This window comes from Aspergillus steynii (assembly GCF_002849105.1).
Source record: "Aspergillus steynii IBT 23096 chromosome Unknown P170scaffold_1, whole genome shotgun sequence".
NCBI classification, from domain to species: Eukaryota; Fungi; Ascomycota; class Eurotiomycetes; order Eurotiales; family Aspergillaceae; genus Aspergillus; species Aspergillus steynii.
Genome location: NW_020194398.1, coordinates 4,126,155 through 4,141,094, shown reverse-complemented (window position 1 = coordinate 4,141,094; position 14,940 = coordinate 4,126,155). Strand labels below are relative to the sequence as shown.

The 14,940-nt window shown below is 53.9% G+C and overlaps 5 protein-coding genes across 5 annotated transcripts; 1 reads left to right on the top strand and 4 right to left on the bottom strand.

Moving 5' to 3' along the window:
* Positions 1–522: 522 nt before the first annotated feature.
* On the bottom strand, positions 523–2,704 carry P170DRAFT_432553 (NADH-quinone oxidoreductase subunit NuoF). The gene is made up of 3 exons (XM_024848286.1): positions 2,368–2,704; positions 2,163–2,234; positions 523–2,075 (listed from the first exon to the last, which is right to left on the bottom strand). The coding sequence occupies exons 1-3, from the start codon at positions 2,626–2,628 to the stop codon at positions 915–917; spliced, it is 1,494 nt and encodes a 497-aa protein (XP_024710324.1). The 5' UTR covers positions 2,629–2,704; the 3' UTR covers positions 523–914.
* A 215-nt stretch (positions 2,705–2,919) lies between these two features.
* Positions 2,920–5,288, bottom strand: P170DRAFT_398850 (SET domain protein). The gene is made up of 4 exons (XM_024846250.1): positions 5,200–5,288; positions 4,550–5,116; positions 4,230–4,489; positions 2,920–4,174 (listed from the first exon to the last, which is right to left on the bottom strand). The coding sequence occupies exons 1-4, from the start codon at positions 5,223–5,225 to the stop codon at positions 2,925–2,927; spliced, it is 2,103 nt and encodes a 700-aa protein (XP_024710323.1). The 5' UTR covers positions 5,226–5,288; the 3' UTR covers positions 2,920–2,924.
* A 1,628-nt stretch (positions 5,289–6,916) lies between these two features.
* P170DRAFT_29778 (putative Sit4-associated protein) lies at positions 6,917–10,280 on the bottom strand. Its single transcript, XM_024843243.1, has 3 exons — positions 9,369–10,280; positions 7,875–9,305; positions 6,917–7,811 (listed from the first exon to the last, which is right to left on the bottom strand). The coding sequence occupies exons 1-3, from the start codon at positions 10,041–10,043 to the stop codon at positions 7,086–7,088; spliced, it is 2,832 nt and encodes a 943-aa protein (XP_024710322.1). The 5' UTR covers positions 10,044–10,280; the 3' UTR covers positions 6,917–7,085.
* A 1,581-nt stretch (positions 10,281–11,861) lies between these two features.
* On the top strand, positions 11,862–12,593 carry P170DRAFT_421643 (putative SNF7 family protein (Cta1); the record flags this gene model as incomplete). The annotated part of the gene is made up of 2 exons (XM_024847378.1): positions 11,862–11,927; positions 12,009–12,593. The coding sequence occupies 2 exons, from the start codon at positions 11,862–11,864 to the stop codon at positions 12,591–12,593; spliced, it is 651 nt and encodes a 216-aa protein (XP_024710321.1).
* A 352-nt stretch (positions 12,594–12,945) lies between these two features.
* Positions 12,946–14,816, bottom strand: P170DRAFT_347587 (NRAMP family metal ion transporter; the record flags this gene model as incomplete). Its single annotated transcript, XM_024843639.1, has 3 exons — positions 12,946–13,771; positions 13,841–14,112; positions 14,172–14,816. The coding sequence occupies 3 exons, from the start codon at positions 14,814–14,816 to the stop codon at positions 12,946–12,948; spliced, it is 1,743 nt and encodes a 580-aa protein (XP_024710320.1).
* Between the last annotated feature and the right edge of the window lie 124 nt (positions 14,817–14,940).

Genomic DNA, 14,940 nt, shown 5'->3' with positions numbered 1-14,940 from the left:
TCCAATTTTTCCACTTGGATTTCTTCCATTCTGCCACCGACCATGTGAGAAGGAGCTATTTTTTTTTTCTCTTTTCTCATCTCCCTTTTTTAATTATCTTTTCTCATATGGTAAAGCGCAAGAATGATGATTCCAAAACCTTGTCTTAGTTCGATCCGATCACCCTTACCTTCCCGGGCATAATTTGTATGTATGCACCGTTTCCATGACGGGACGATTCTACTTGATGTAATGGAGCAATGCAGTGATTTTTAATATGTGGTTTGTTTGCGTAGATGGGGTGGATGGTGCAGGTGTGGATTTTAGTAGAAGGGTAAGTAGAGTAGACTTGTATTATGAGATGGCGTATAGAAATTGGATACATTTGATTGGTCTAAAAAACTCAAATATCTTAATATCTATTGGTAGAACCCCAGGTCAATATTATTAAGATACCCTATGGGAAAAGGGAAAAGGAAATAAAACCTATCTACTCATTGACCCAAACAAGGCCAATTAACCATCCAACTACTACATGTCAAGAAAGAAAAGAACAAAAGAAAAAGAAATGTGGAATTGCTGCTACCAGGGAACTGTACATGATAAACTGAACATTATAAAAAGGAAACAAGAGGTAGAAAGGAGGAAGAGAGGAAGGTGAGGTTAGGAGAAACAAAAAAAGACAAAAGAGAAAAGAAAAAAAAGACACTCCTGCTGAACCAAATCACACAAACACATCTTTATCTAAGAGAAACATAATAAACAGAGATGTTATTATATCCTTTTTGTTTGAATCTTCTTCTCATTGTTATTGTTTGGGCCCTTCCCGTTTCTTTGTCGATGTCCATTAAGTCAATCGAAAGACGAAAAGGAGATGGTAGATGTGAATAAGACAGAAGATATTTTTTTGTTCTTTCTTTTTCTGTTTCTGTTTTTTACATGCCAGGGGAGATCAGCTTACCCTCCGCCCGGCTGTTAGGGTGCCAGCCACCGGCGTAGGGAGATTGGCCACCAAGCTCCTGCTGGTATTCCTTGATGCGAGCCTCCAGTTCGGGACGGAAGTGACGGATCAAACCCTGGATGGGCCAGGCGAAGGCCTCACCCAGAGCGCAGATGGTGTGACCCTCAACCTGCTTGGTGAGCTCCTGGAGCATGTCGATCTCACGCTCGCGGGCCTGACCGGTCTCCAGACGCTGCATCATCTGCATGGTCCACTTGCTGCCCTCACGGCAGGGGGTGCACTGACCGCAAGACTCGTGCTTGTAGAAGGTGGACAGACGCGAGATAGCGCGCACGATGTCGGTCGACTTGTCCATGACGATGATGGCGGCGGTTCCCAGACCGGTCTGGGAGTCCTTCAGGGCGTCGAAGTCCATGAGCTGGTCGTCGGCGACGGACTTGGGGATGACCGGGGTCGAGGATCCACCGGGGATGATAGCCTGGAGGTTGTCCCAGCCGCCGCGGACACCACCGCAGTGGCGGTCGATGAGCTCGCGCAGAGGGATGGACATCTCCTCCTCGACGGTGACGGGGTTGTTGACGTGACCGGAGATACAGAAGAGCTTGGTACCCGCGTTACGCTCACGACCGAACGAGGAGAACCAGCTAGGACCACGACGCATGATGGTGGGGGTCACGGCGACGGTCTCGACGTTGGTGACGGTACTAGGGCAGCCGAACAGACCGACAGCGGCGGGGAACGGGGGCTTCAAGCGAGGCTTGCCGGCCTTGCCCTCGATGGACTCGATGAGGGAGGTCTCCTCACCACAGATGTAGGCACCCATACCGCGGTGGATGTAGACGTCGAAGTCGTAGCCGGTGCCGCAGGCGTTCTTGCCGATCAGACCGGCCTGGTAGGCCTCGTTGATGGCCCGCTGGAGGATGGTCGCTTCGTGGTAGAATTCACCACGGATGTAAATGTAGGCGGCGTTGGCGTTCATGGCACGGCCCACAACGAGACAGCCCTCAATGAGCTTCTGGGGGTCTTTCCGCATAATCTCACGGTCCTTGCAGGTTCCGGGCTCACCCTCATCGGCGTTGACGACGAGGTATCGGGGTCGGGGGTCCTTGTCCCAGTCTTTGAAGTTCATGAAGGACTGGAATGGGAGATTCCAAACGTTAGTCAATTGAATCAATTTTCCCATCTCCTTCCCCCCACGAGGATTTGCCGGAATTCAACTCACGTATTTCAATCCCGAGGGGAAACCGGCACCACCACGACCACGAAGACCAGAGGCTTTGATTTCGGAGATGAGCTATTGAAATCGAACAGGAGATACTAGTTAGCCTGGGTTGTTCCTTTCATTGTGCATTGTCCGTTGTCATATCGGTGATTCTGATTCGACGAATTGGTTCGATTTGTCGTCCGGAAGAGAGGAAAACGCCTACCCAGTCATGACCCTTCAACACGATGTCCTTGGTGCGGTGCCAGTCACCGTACTTCATAGCCGACTTCAGATCCGCGCCATGGTGGCTGTAGAGATTCGTGAAAATGCGGTCCTGGTCCTGCAGACCGCCATGACCGCGGACGGGGGGGGCGTTGTCCTGGACGGTCGCGAAGGAGCGGGCAGCCGGGCCCTGGACTCGGAGAGACCGGGAGGAAAGGTTGGCGAGGGAGGAAGGCGTGGGAGCCGCCGCTCGAGATATCATGGTGACAGCTGGGGCCCAATGGGGAGGAAATTGGGGGAGAAAGAGGGGAGAAGGAAGGGGGGAACCAAGATATGATGCTGTCGTGGAGTTGAGCTTCGCGGCAATTCCTGCGCCTGCTGAGAATCCGCCTTTCGCCCGCCGCTGATTGGCTGCGGACTGGTCACGTGGCCCCGCTGAGTAATGGCGGATTACTCAGTGCGCGCTTCCCAATGCGGTAATCTTATGTGCATACTTAGGTATAACTCTCTGCGTTTCTATATCTACCTGCATTTCTACCTCTCTATCTGACTTCCTTCTTACACCTGCGGCACATACAGATACGACACCGTCGACAGCATCACCGACCCTTGTCCCGGCTCCCCGGCCGCCAATAGTCCCAGTGGATCCTCGGGCACCGACACGCTCTCCTGCTCAACTAGCATCCAGGCCCATCGCACCCAATTGGGAGAAAGCCACCAGTTGTCGTTCTCCCACCCCCCGGTGTACGCAGACAACCGGGAGAATACCCAGTTGTTCTTTTCTTTCATATTTTCAAGAGCTTCGTCAAACATCGTCAATAGATATTCATCGTCCTCGTCCTCCACAGCCCAGAGTACATCGTCAGGCGGGGGCGGATACTTCTCCAGAAGGAAGCCAGCCCATTGGGCTAGACGAGGAGACAGCAGAGAGGCGTTGGATGAATTTTTTGCGATCCTGTAGGCCGCCATAACAGCGCAAAGGAACATGGGGAAAGCAAAGGGCGTTTCGCCGCTTCCTCGCAGCATCGGCATGGCCTTTTCAGCCGTTGCGGTAACCTCTTGGAAGCACGCTTTGGACGGCTGTTGCATTTCAGCCGGGAGAAGATCCAGTAGCTCCTCCAATGCAAAGAGCTCCCCGTTGTTCGCGAGGATGGACTGTCGCTCTAGAATCCGCATCTGAGTTCGCGACAGGACTGTCTCCGGAAATTTCCCCTTCGGGATGCGGCCCATGTGGGCACCAAGGAGGTGCTTGGTTTCGTCCCAGCTTCCGGTGAAGCTGTGCTGCCGTGACCGGTTGAGGGTCCATGCCGCAACCACAAGAGCCGTCTCGGACAGCATGATCTGACTGTCCCGGTAAACCTTTGCATGGGTCTGCTTGAGACTTGCGGGGCTTGAGAGCTCTTCCGCAGATGACTTCAGTTTCACGATGTGAGTGATAAGCTCGATGATGATCTGGCTGATAGCAGCAAGGATGGTCCGCGAGTTTCCATATGCATCGGCAATCCGGACGCCTTGCTCCGAGATCTCTAGCGTCTCCAATTCCCGGTTGTTTGCTGCCAGGATGGATACGCCGTTGAACAGCGCCGGCGAGAATATCGAATGCTCCATGGGGGTGTCGGGAGCAAGTAGGGGATAGAAAACGTTAAACACGTAGTAATGATCATCGGCCAGGGCACTCGCCATTTCAGGGAACATCTGCATCTGTTGGGCTTTTGCGACCTGAAGCGGACTGCCCGGTGGTGCTCGTAGACTGACAATCCGATAATCGCACGGGTTGTCCGGGAGGCAGAACCCGTAGTTCATCATTACTACCGATGTTAGTTTGGTCCTCATCGACTATTACCCCGGGGAATGTGCACCTACACTGTTCATTATTCCGAGGACCGTAGTTATTCGCAATCTCCTCGCCAGCAGCAACGTTCTCCAACACCACGAACGAAACATCATCCTTCCCAGCGCGCCATTCGACCTTAGCCAGTGGACGATGATTCAAGACGTCAATAAACGGCAAAAGAACGGAGACGTTCTCTTCCGGCAGCTCCGCATCAGGAATCACCCCGGAGAGGACCTTTGCCGAGAACGCGCGCGAGACGAAAATGGTCGACGCCCAGATATAGAGATCCCTGCCATCTTGATCAACAATCTTGCCAACTATTCCAGACAGGAAAAAGAAAACCACTCACCACGTATAGCTCTCCCTCCCTTCAAACCCCAACTCACTCAGCACTGCAAAAGCCCGCTCATACTTCTCCCTCAACAAGCTCGTCTTCTGCTCCCTAGCCGCCAACAGACTCGTCCCCTGCAACCACTCAACATCGCCCTCCCCATAATACATCGGCGTCGTCAGCTCCCCAGGCTGCGGCAACGTCCTGAGATACGGGTACCAGAAGCCGTCAGGCCCACGCAGGAACTGCCCGATGAGGAAGAAAATCGACGCCTCCTCGGTGCCGACGGCGTCCATGAACGCCTGCGGGAGGTGGACGCCGTGCGCGGGGAACGAGGCAGCACTGCCTTCCTTCGCGTAGTCCGTCGCGTTGAAGTACGACATGGTCGACGCCAGCGGCGTCTGGATGATATGCGTGCCGCTGGGGACGCCGGCGGCCCAGTCCTTTCGGACTTGGAGGTGCACGCCGCGTCGCTCGTCTTTGGCTATTTGCACGCTTTCGTGCAGATGCCCGCCGTGTTGGGTCATCCATTGCAGCAGCGTGGTGTAGGGCTCTAGGCTGCTGGTGTTGGTGTTGGTGTTGGGTCTGTATGAAGTTAGGTACTGGGGTACATGGATAGATGGGTTCTAGTGGTTGGTTGGGGATGCGAAAAGGGATTTGGATCTTACGGGGAAGATGTCGGATCAGTAGCCATGATGGGCAGAGGTAAGTATGCCTACAAGGCTGTCTTCTTTCTGGCGTGAAAGGGAGGGTGATGGAGGTGGGGTGGAAAGGCGGATGGAAGATGAATAAATCGTCATGTCCCACTTTTTTTTGCTGGTGTTCCTCTCCCGTTCTGATTCTGAACATCTTCTCGCTCTACACATCTCCTGGTCTACTTTCTTATGTCGGTTGAACAACGCAAAAACAACATTCACTCTTCTAACATGGTTATCGTACAACTACCTGAAAGAGCCCAACTCATCTTGAAGCCGAGCATCTCTCCCCCCTCCGACCCAAATACAAAAGTGCCAACAACAAATCAAGAACGCCTGTAGATTCATAACCATTCCTTTCGTGACTTCGCCGAAGTCACAAAAATGTCATCCACCCTCCCTCTTTCTCCCTGGGGACTTGCTAAAGTCCCCCGTATCTCTTTCAATGCTTCATCCAGCGTATAGTGCACCGCCTTCTGGATCCCCGTCAAGGTGAACTCAGCTCCATGCATTGCAGAGATGAAACATACAGATGTCATGCAGTCAATAGTGTACATCATCATGAGGATTGTCTCCCGACCTCATCGCACGTCGGCGCTCTGGACGGAAAACCAATGCGGTATCGTATGGGCGAAATAAACAGGTTAGGATTTCCTCCCCGGGACCAGAATCTCGACAAGCCCGTCATCCTCGCCGTCGCTGCTGTCATCCTGGTCGTCTCCAAAGGGAGATTCCCCGACGCGCGATCTTCGGAAATTCTTGTACCGTCCGGGGCCTAGGTTTGGGTATCCTAGTGACTCGTTAATGATGGCCTCGTCTTCTTCGTCGGAGTCCATCATATCGGACCCAAGCGATGGGCCAACCATCTCGCCCATATCGTCATCGTCATCTTCAACCTCTAGAGGAACTCGTTCCTTACGTCGCGCTCCTTGCGATCGCCCTTCGCCGTCATCATCGGATGAGTTGGTTGACAAAGAGTCGGGCGGGCTGAATCCGGACTCGGGGAACGTGGGTGACGAGAAGGCTTCGTCCTTGTGCGTCGGGGCGAAGTCGGTCGACGGGAAGGCAGACCTTGCAGGTGAGTCTGCACCCTCGCCATCGTCCTCGAGCCCGGCAATCACGAACGGGTTGGAAGGCCACTGGGAGTCGTTGCTCTCGCCCCCTTGCTTGTCCTCGTCCTTGTTGTCGCTGTTTTCTGCCGCCTGTTGCTTTTGGGCCGCGAGTCGAGCTGCCAATTGCCTTCGCGCTCGAGAGGGACCGAGACTCAAAGGAGCTGGAGGCGGAGGAAGAATAGGTATAGGTTGGCTGGAGGCCTATTGTGTTTTATCACAGTCAGTTACTCATGCAACAAATGTATTTTTGGGTATATTGGGGAGGCAAGTGCAGCAACAACTATACAAAGCATAGAGAAGAAAGAAAAGAAAAAGGGAAAGTCCCGCAAAGGAGGAAAAATGCAATGCTTCATGTATACAAATGCAATGTCATCACCCAGGCGAAAAAAGCCAAGGGACTACTTATATGACTATGAAGAAAGAAAAGAAAAGGAGAACAATGCCAGAGGAAATGATATCACACGATGTCGGGGAGAGATGGAGTTTCGATGGATAGATCCAAACGTAAATGCAAGGTGCTGCAAGCCAAACGCTCAATGAAGTGATTCCTGTAGAACCTTCCACCACTCCCCGTCATTTATCATGTGCCATCCCTTCCTCAGCCGTTGTATCGGGAGATAACAACGACGAATGCTTAGAGATTGGTTAAGAAAAGGGCGGACGAGAGGAAAGGAAGTTCTTGAGAAGGGGGAATGGAACAAAAGTCAAAAAGGAAAAGAAAAGGGAAAATGCAAGTCATCATCATGATCATGGGTCGTGCATGTCAACATCAGTAAAGAAATCATCACCCACATTTTCAGAACTGCCTTCGGCAGATTGTTCGCCTGAGTTCCTATCTTCTTGGTCCTCCATCTCTTCGTCCTCGTCGTCATCGCTGGAGCTGGCAAATCCGCTGAGAAGAGAACCGCCGGCGCCGCCACCGAGACCGAAAGCTCCGCCAGACACACTGCCTTGGTTCATGTCAAATCCCTGGAAGTTTGATCCTCCAGCTGAGCCGTTGAGGCCCGCTTCAGCAAGGGCGGAAGAGGCATTCATGCTTTGGCCAGAGTTGAGCATGCCTTGGCGACCTCCAATCGACATGTCGGGGCGGACTCCACCCAGGATGGCGTTGTCACGCTCACGAGTCTCGGAGAGAGTTTGCTCGACGTATTCAATCCACTCAGGATTCAGTACATGCTCCATCACAGTGGGAGACAACAACTCCGGCGGGTGTCGCTCACTGAACTTGACAACCTCCTCGGCAATCAGCGTCAAATGGCCCATGTACCCAAGTCGGATCTTCTTGGCACGCTGGGCTGCATCGCTTCTCCTCTGGCCGTCCACAATCTCATGGGTTATCCGACCGGTCTCAAAGACGTTGACAGCCAGCGCTCGGTTGTACCCACGCTCCATGGGGCCGTTGAACACTTGTTGCACGACGTCATACACGACATTGTGAAGGAAATTGTTCCAAGGAAAACGGAAAAAGAAATCCTGTAGAACATCTAGTCAGCACAAAGCACACGTTAAAGCGTCTGGACTACGAGCCCGACTTACCAGAATAGTAGGGACAACCCGATTCTTCACAAACATGAGTTTCAGGTAGTCGCCGACAACTGGCCGGCCATTGGGATCAACCTGGACATCTGGGTGTAGATGATGCTGGAATTCCTCGGTTTCCTGGGATGTAGACTGCGCAGCAGACTCTGTTGGACCCGATGCATCACCGATATGGCCAGCAGTATCAGGGCTCGGGTTATTTTCTTCGGGACTCTGAGACTTCGCAGCGAAAAGAGGTGGTGGCACAGCCTCGGGGTTGGATGACATGGGAGCGGACGCTTGTTCCTGGCCCTGATCGCTCTGAGGGGCGGCTGCCGATTCCCCAGACTTCGCCTCCGTTGATGCCTCCTGGGGAGTTTGGTTGTCAAGGGATACTTCTCCGATTCGGTCTGTAAGCCCTGATGCTGTCGGTGACATTGGGTCGGATGGAGGTGTGTGTGCTTGGGTCGTGTCTGCAATCTCCGTATCCTTCTGGTCCTGGCTCTTGTTTTCCGGCGCCTTGGGTGCGGCTTGGTCAGAGGCTGGAGTAGACTCTTCCTGCGCCTTTGAAGTCGCGTCCTGGGATGCCGATTCCTGAGCACCGGTGGGTTTTTCATCGGATGCATCTTTCTCCTTGTCAACAAGGACGCCCGAGGAGCTTACATCCTCAAATCCATCTTCACCGGCGTTCGCCGAGGATTCGAGCACCTTGGAGTCTTCTGGGGAGCCGTCGCCGATGACGGACCCATTGACGAAGTCGGCGGTGGATTCATTGCCGTCGAAACCAGAGGTTTCTTGCTGCGGGTTAAAGACACCCTCCCGAACCAGCCGCTCACGTTCAGCATCGCGTTGCTGCACGTATTCGTCGCTTCCCGGCTCGTTCAGAAGACCCATGTTACTGCAGTGCAACAACTCGGCCATCAACTCGCAAGTCTTGAACCGATCAAATCCTAACGGTTCGATCCTAGCACCCCAGGCCGAAGTGAGCCGGCCTCTTTCCACGCTCTTGACCTCCCCGCCGTCACTGACAGTGTGCTTCGAACTTTGAATGAGGGCCATGAAATCCGGGATGTGCTTCGCGAAGAGCCGCAAGAGGTTCCCCAGGTAGATGGGGTCGTAGGTGGAGGGCATGGAGTCGGGACCATTGATATTGTCCGGGTCATAGTCGGAGTTGTTCTTTCGAATCACTTCGATGACAATACCAACGCCCACCGTCAAAGGGTTTCCGCCCTGGAGCATAGCCTTGATGAGACTCTCCACGCACGGCTGGGAGACTAATTGGCGGGTCAGGCTGTTGGGTCCAATACACGATTGGTCGTTCTGCGTAGCATTCGCAGAGATGGTGATGATCGCCTTGAGGAAATCGCCCGCCGAGGTCTGAACCGACGCCGGGCGATCAGTGGACAAGAACGAGAGGAGAATCGGTATGAGGTTTTGCGTTTTCAACCACTAGGAGTTGGGTGTCAGCGCCCGGTTCGATCGTCTAAAGACCCTTCGTTCCCGTGAACTTACATCAACGATTCCCTGGCCTCCTTCCACCTTCTCAAGACTGATGATCTTCAGGAGAAGGTCCATGACCATCGGGTTGTCCACATGCTGGAGAATGGCGGGGATGATGCCATCCAGCGACTTGAAGAACTCGAGCATTTCGCTCGTCTTCTTATCGAATAGGCCCTCGTTTACTTTCGTGAAGTAACTCGCTTGGACCGAATCCAGGGGCGGCGATCGTCTCACAAAGCCCCAGAAATCCCGTAGGTAGCCGGGATTGAGCATGATCGACTCGAGTATCGACCAGATCTCCGACGAAAGAATCTCACAGGCAACGTAGGCTCTCTTGAGGCGGTCCTTCTCCGCCTTCTCCAGGTCCTCGGGGTCCAGCAGGTCCTTCAGCGGATCACCCCGCTTCTCCTCGTCGGCGGAAGCGTCCTTCGACGCGGGCGCGGCATTACTGTCGTTGGGTTCATCGTCGTCATCGTCGTCGTTCACCAGACTCGGGGCGATCACATAGTCCATAAGACGTTTCAAGACATTATCATCTCGTAAATACTCTATGAGCTTCGTATTGTGTTGCTTCAGCTCCTGGATCAACTCCGACTCGTCCAACAGCTCCTCGAGGCTGACGTGGGGCTTGTCAAGCAGGGTATCGATGCTCGAGATACTTGCATATCCTCCGAAACGCCAAAACATGATGAATTATATAGTTGAGCGAAATGACTCATGGAAAAGGAAAAGGTCAGGGTATCACAAGCACTTTTGTGTGGGCGCGGCGGGTCGTTCACCGAGTTCCTGCGGGCGAGCTTTCTTCTATGCGGGACCAAACCCACGCGCAAGGGGAAACGGCGGTGATTCGAGGCGGACGAGAAAAGACGGGTTTCCACGAAGGCGCAGTCGTCATATGCAAGTCGTCTCAGACAAATCAGATGCACCGGGGATGATGAGGTAAGGAGAGAGAATGGTTGACAAGTTAGATAAATCCGGTCCGAGCGATCTAGCGCTGCAATTCAGAAACCAGCCCGTTAGCAATCCGATCGCAGAACCATATCCCAAATTACCTCGTGACGGAACAGGCGAGGTGTTCCCCCTCGAGACTAACTCTGATCGACATCAGAAGCGTTGAAGAGACCATGTGGGAATCGACAAGCCCCGGCAAATCAGGGGGGGTACATTCAATGATGAGACACAGCCACCACTTAACACAAACCACCAGTCACCCAGGGAAAGTAGAGAGCATACCTTCACGACCTTAAGAGAATGACAATGAAGGGGAGACCGTGCCAGACTCCTTTGTTGAGGGGGGGAAGATGAGAACAGACCAACTGGTCGTCAGAGGCACGGGCTCTCAGGTGCACAGGCGAAATCCAGGCCGTCGGCAGTTTGGGAGGTCTGCGTCAGAGCCTCCGTTGTCGGACAGTGACGGAGTGTCAGCCCGTGGGGGAAGATGGATAGGGTATTTTTTTTAGTTTAATTTAAAGGGGGTATTAAGAGAGGAGAGTCGGGAGAGGAAGAGGAAGGATGATGATCGGTGAGTTCAGTTGCGCTGGCGGCTGCGTCTGGATCGGCCGGCAAGTTTGATCCTTGGAAGGAGAAGCAGGGCGGAAATACCCAACATGAACAAGCCCGACGGCGGGGGGAAATCAGATACGCGAAAGAGGGGGCCTTTTGACTAAGGAATTTAATTCGGGGGTCTGTCGAGGGGAGTCTCTCGGACCAGGACAGACAGGCTGATCCGATGGGGCCAGACTCTCGTGGGGATTGAGAATTGAGCGTGAAGATTGAAAGTTGACTGGAGCTGATCGAATCCCCGCGACTCGTCCAAAACCACGAGAAACTCGCTTTGCCGCCGCACGAGGCGATGTTCCCTTGTATCTGGTACCGCACTGGCCCTACCCGCCACGGTGGGTGGACAAGTACCGGATACCTCACCAGTCGCTCACTCCCTCACGTAAGTAGTCCTACGGGCTCTGGAGGTGTATCTATTGGTAATCGGGCTGGTAAATCTCCCGTCACACGTGTTGCCGATGAACTTGTCAGATGATGGGAAGTGCTCGCCGGGGAATCCATGAGTCCACAAGTCCATTCATCCCAAGTCGATGAATGGCGATTGTCGATTGTCAACTGCCGCGGCTGCGGATCACGTGCAGCAGGCCGGGCTTCGTGGGGAAACGAAAGACTCAAGATCGTTGGCGGCGTTGAACTTTGTCTAGTCAGATCCCTCGTGTCCAGCCTGATTCCACATCCACCGTCCGCATCTTCACTGGAGTGGCTTCCCGTCCTTCAGAAGTCAATTGTATCTATCCTCTTCGAGTTCCTCTTAGTCCGACCGACCGCCGGCCTAGGCAGCGGTGGCCACGCCGGTTACCTAATTGCATACTATTCCATTCTATCCCAACCTAGTCTACAGCATATATCTACTAGTGAAGAGCTAGCTACATCATCCCGTTCCCCGTCTTTCGCCCCTCTCTTCAGTCTTCAGTCTTCACCCTCCATACGTTTCCTTCCGCCACCATGAATCGACTCTTCGGAACCAAGAACTCGGCCCCCAAGCCGACGCTGGACAGTGCCATCTCCGGCGTGAGTGCTCCCACCCTCGTTCACTCCCACATCCAAATAAAGGACCCCGCATGAGCTAACCTTCTGTGCCCTGCATGCTAGGTGGACAACCGGATCGCCAGCATCGACGTCAAGCTGGCCTCGCTAAACTCCGAGCTCTCGACCTACCAGTCTAAGATCTCCAAGATGCGCGACGGGCCGGGCAAGAACGCCCTGCGGCAGAAAGCGCTGAAGGTGCTGCAGCGCCGGAAGCAGTACGAGGCGCAGCGCGACCAGCTCTCGCAGCAGTCCTGGAACATGGAGCAGGCGGGCATGATGCAGGATAACCTGAAGAACGTGATGACGACGGTGGACGCGATGAAGACGACCACGTCGACGCTGAAGAAGCAGTACGGCAAGATCGACGTGGACAAGATCGAGCGCATGCAGGATGAGATGGCGGACCTGATGGACGTTGGCAATGAGATCCAGGAGAGTATCTCGCGCGCCTACGACGTGCCCGAGGACGTGGACGAGGCGGATCTCGACGCGGAGCTGGAGGCGCTGGGCGAGGAGACCATGTTCGAAAGCTCGATGGGGGAGAGCGCCATGCCGAGTTTCCTGCAGGATGAGGTGGCCCCGCCGCAGTTTATCGACGAGCCTCCGGAGCAGGCCAAGGTCAAGGAGCCGGCTGGTGGTCTGGGCTAATGCTTCGTATGATTTTTGGACGGGTTTATTTGGAGTTTCGATTCGAGCATGGACAGCATCGGAGTTTAGTCTCGTTGGTTTTCTTATTCTTGTTCCGTTCTCGTTGATTTGAGCCATTCCGGTCTCGTCGGTTGAATTCCATTCAATGATCTATCTATGTATACCTGCAACCCTGAGTTTCTCCTGTTTCAGTCGCCCTACTACCACCTCAACCTCCATACTTGCTTCTCCCTCGTGCTTTCCATGACGTCACACATATCCCCTTGTAACTACGCTGTCTTCTAGCATAATACTGAGTCATTTCTTCCTCTCCGTACGGGTCATCGCCATCCCCAATCTACACTGTTGTCGGTTAGGAGGCTTTGCCGAGTCCCACGAGAACCAGCAAAGCTACGTTCATGACGGCGATAATCAACCATACGATGATGGCAATCCCAGAGACGAACCAGTTGTTTCGCATTTTCACGCCCTCCTGGGGCACCGGGTCACCCGGATTCTGGCCGTAGCTCATCCGATCGGCCGGGACGGTCATGAACCGGTTGCGGCATGTAAAATAGATCAACGGGGCGGACACGAACGGCAGGATGATGCTCAGCACTACTTGACTGGCAGTGAGGGTTTTGTCGAGCCCTTCCTTGCCTACAGCGCCGGCGATGATGATACTTGGAATGATGCTAACCGACCGAGTGATCAGCCGGCGAAGCCAGGGCCGAATGCTCCAGTTCAACATCCCTTCGCTGACCATCTGTCCCGCCATGGTGCAGACGATGCCCGCGGAGATGCCGGAAAGAAGCAAGGCGAGCGCAAAGACTAGGCCTGCAGCGGGGGCGATGGAATTCGACAGTAGATCGTGAATTCCCCACAAGTCCGCGTCGTCGGCGCCGGACGTGCCGTAGAGCGACGCACCGGCAACAATGAGGATGGAGCTGTTCACGAACAACGCAAAGGTAAACAGCGACAACGTAAGTTCGATGATGGAGTACTTCATGCACCCTCTAATGGCATGGAGAGATGGTCTGTATTCCACCTCTCCGCCCGTACTTCCCAAGCAGACGGAGGGATCCACGTAGCCCTGGGTAACGTCGAATTCCTTCAAGCGAGACTGGACTACCCCGCTACCCAGAAACATGGAATGCGGCATGACGGTAGCGCCGAGGATGCCACAGCTTTGGTACAAACTGTGGACAAAACAATGAGTGTCTGAAACCCAGCGGCCCTGAGCTGAGTGGAAAAGTATGTTGACTTACCCCTGCGACTGTACAATGGCCGATGATGGCAAGAACCCCTTAAAAACAGCGCCAATTGACTGTTCTTTGATAAGAGAGAGCTGGATGCAAAAGCAAATCACTACTCCCAGGACCAAGGCCATGACAAAAAACTCGAATAAACGCAGTCCCCACATTGCGCCATTGGGTCTGTAGAAGATAAGAATGAAGAGGACATCTGCAAGCGTGATTGCACACCCCGCCACCAGAGGGATCTTCAATAAGAGATTGAGCGCAATGGCCGATCCGACGACCTGTTCAGACGATGATCAGCAACAATCCCCCGCTGATTATCCCGGAAGAACGATCTTACCTCTGCGATATCGGTGGCCACAATTGCAGACTCGGAAAATATATAGAGAATAATCACCAGCCATCTGGGGAGGTGCTCTCTGCAGTTTTCTGCCAGATTCAGCCCGGTCACCGTGCCCAGCTTGATGCACAGCGACTGCAGAAAAATGGCAAAAAGATTGGAGAGGAGAACGATGAACAGGAGAGCGTATCGAAACTCGGCACCTGCAGCCACATCGGTGGCGTAGTTTCCCGGGTCGATGTAGGCGACGGCAATCAAGAAACCCGGACCCAGAAAGCGGGCAAATTTGACAATGCTCTGGGCGAGATGCAAAGATGACGACGTGATGTATTGTTTGAAAGGACGGCGAGGTGATCCGCTGTCCGCCTTGGGGGCTTGATACCCCAAGGCGGCAGAGACCACTTCGCCGGGGCCCTTCTTCTCGGACGCGGGCTCGTTGTCATCCAGGCGGGACCGTTGAGACTCGATGGCCGTCAGTCCGTCCCCCATGATTCCACCATGCCCCGGAGCATGTCTCCGATGCACTTTCGAGTTGGCAATTCCATTCAGATTGTTCCGAGTGGTTATGTCGGCACTCAGCGCCGGTGGGTTCTGGTTCCAATCCGGGTGTTCGAGGTCATCATCGGTTCTCGAGGGACAGTTCATGGCGACCGGAGTTGACAGATCGCACTGTCGGAGTATTTTGCAGCAGAAGTGGGACACTTGCACAGACCGTGCGTCTCGAGTTCGCTCGTTTTGTTCGTCGGAATAGGTCGAACTCGCAATACCA

What these genes read in the sequence shown, in the direction of transcription:
- P170DRAFT_432553 (XM_024848286.1), bottom strand. Translation starts at nt 2,628, where the DNA reads ATGATATCTCGAGCGGCGGCTCCCACGCCTTCCTCCCTCGCCAACCTT. An exon ending in TGTTGAAGGGTCATGACTGG is followed by an intron (nt 2,235 to 2,367) that starts GTAGGCGTTTTC and finishes CGATTTCAATAG; the next exon opens with CTCATCTCCGAAATCAAAGC. An exon ending in TCCCCTCGGGATTGAAATAC is followed by an intron (nt 2,076 to 2,162) that starts GTGAGTTGAATT and finishes CTCCCATTCCAG; the next exon opens with TCCTTCATGAACTTCAAAGA.
- P170DRAFT_398850 (XM_024846250.1), bottom strand. Translation starts at nt 5,225, where the DNA reads ATGGCTACTGATCCGACATCTTCCCC. An exon ending in GGGAGGGAGAGCTATACGTG is followed by an intron (nt 4,490 to 4,549) that starts GTGAGTGGTTTT and finishes TCAAGATGGCAG; the next exon opens with GGATCTCTATATCTGGGCGT. An exon ending in TCCTCGGAATAATGAACAGT is followed by an intron (nt 4,175 to 4,229) that starts GTAGGTGCACAT and finishes TAACATCGGTAG; the next exon opens with TAATGATGAACTACGGGTTC.
- P170DRAFT_29778 (XM_024843243.1), bottom strand. Translation starts at nt 10,043, where the DNA reads ATGTTTTGGCGTTTCGGAGGATATGCAAGTATCTCGAGCATCGATACC. An exon ending in GAGGCCAGGGAATCGTTGAT is followed by an intron (nt 9,306 to 9,368) that starts GTAAGTTCACGG and finishes CCCAACTCCTAG; the next exon opens with TGGTTGAAAACGCAAAACCT. An exon ending in GGGTTGTCCCTACTATTCTG is followed by an intron (nt 7,812 to 7,874) that starts GTAAGTCGGGCT and finishes GATGTTCTACAG; the next exon opens with GATTTCTTTTTCCGTTTTCC.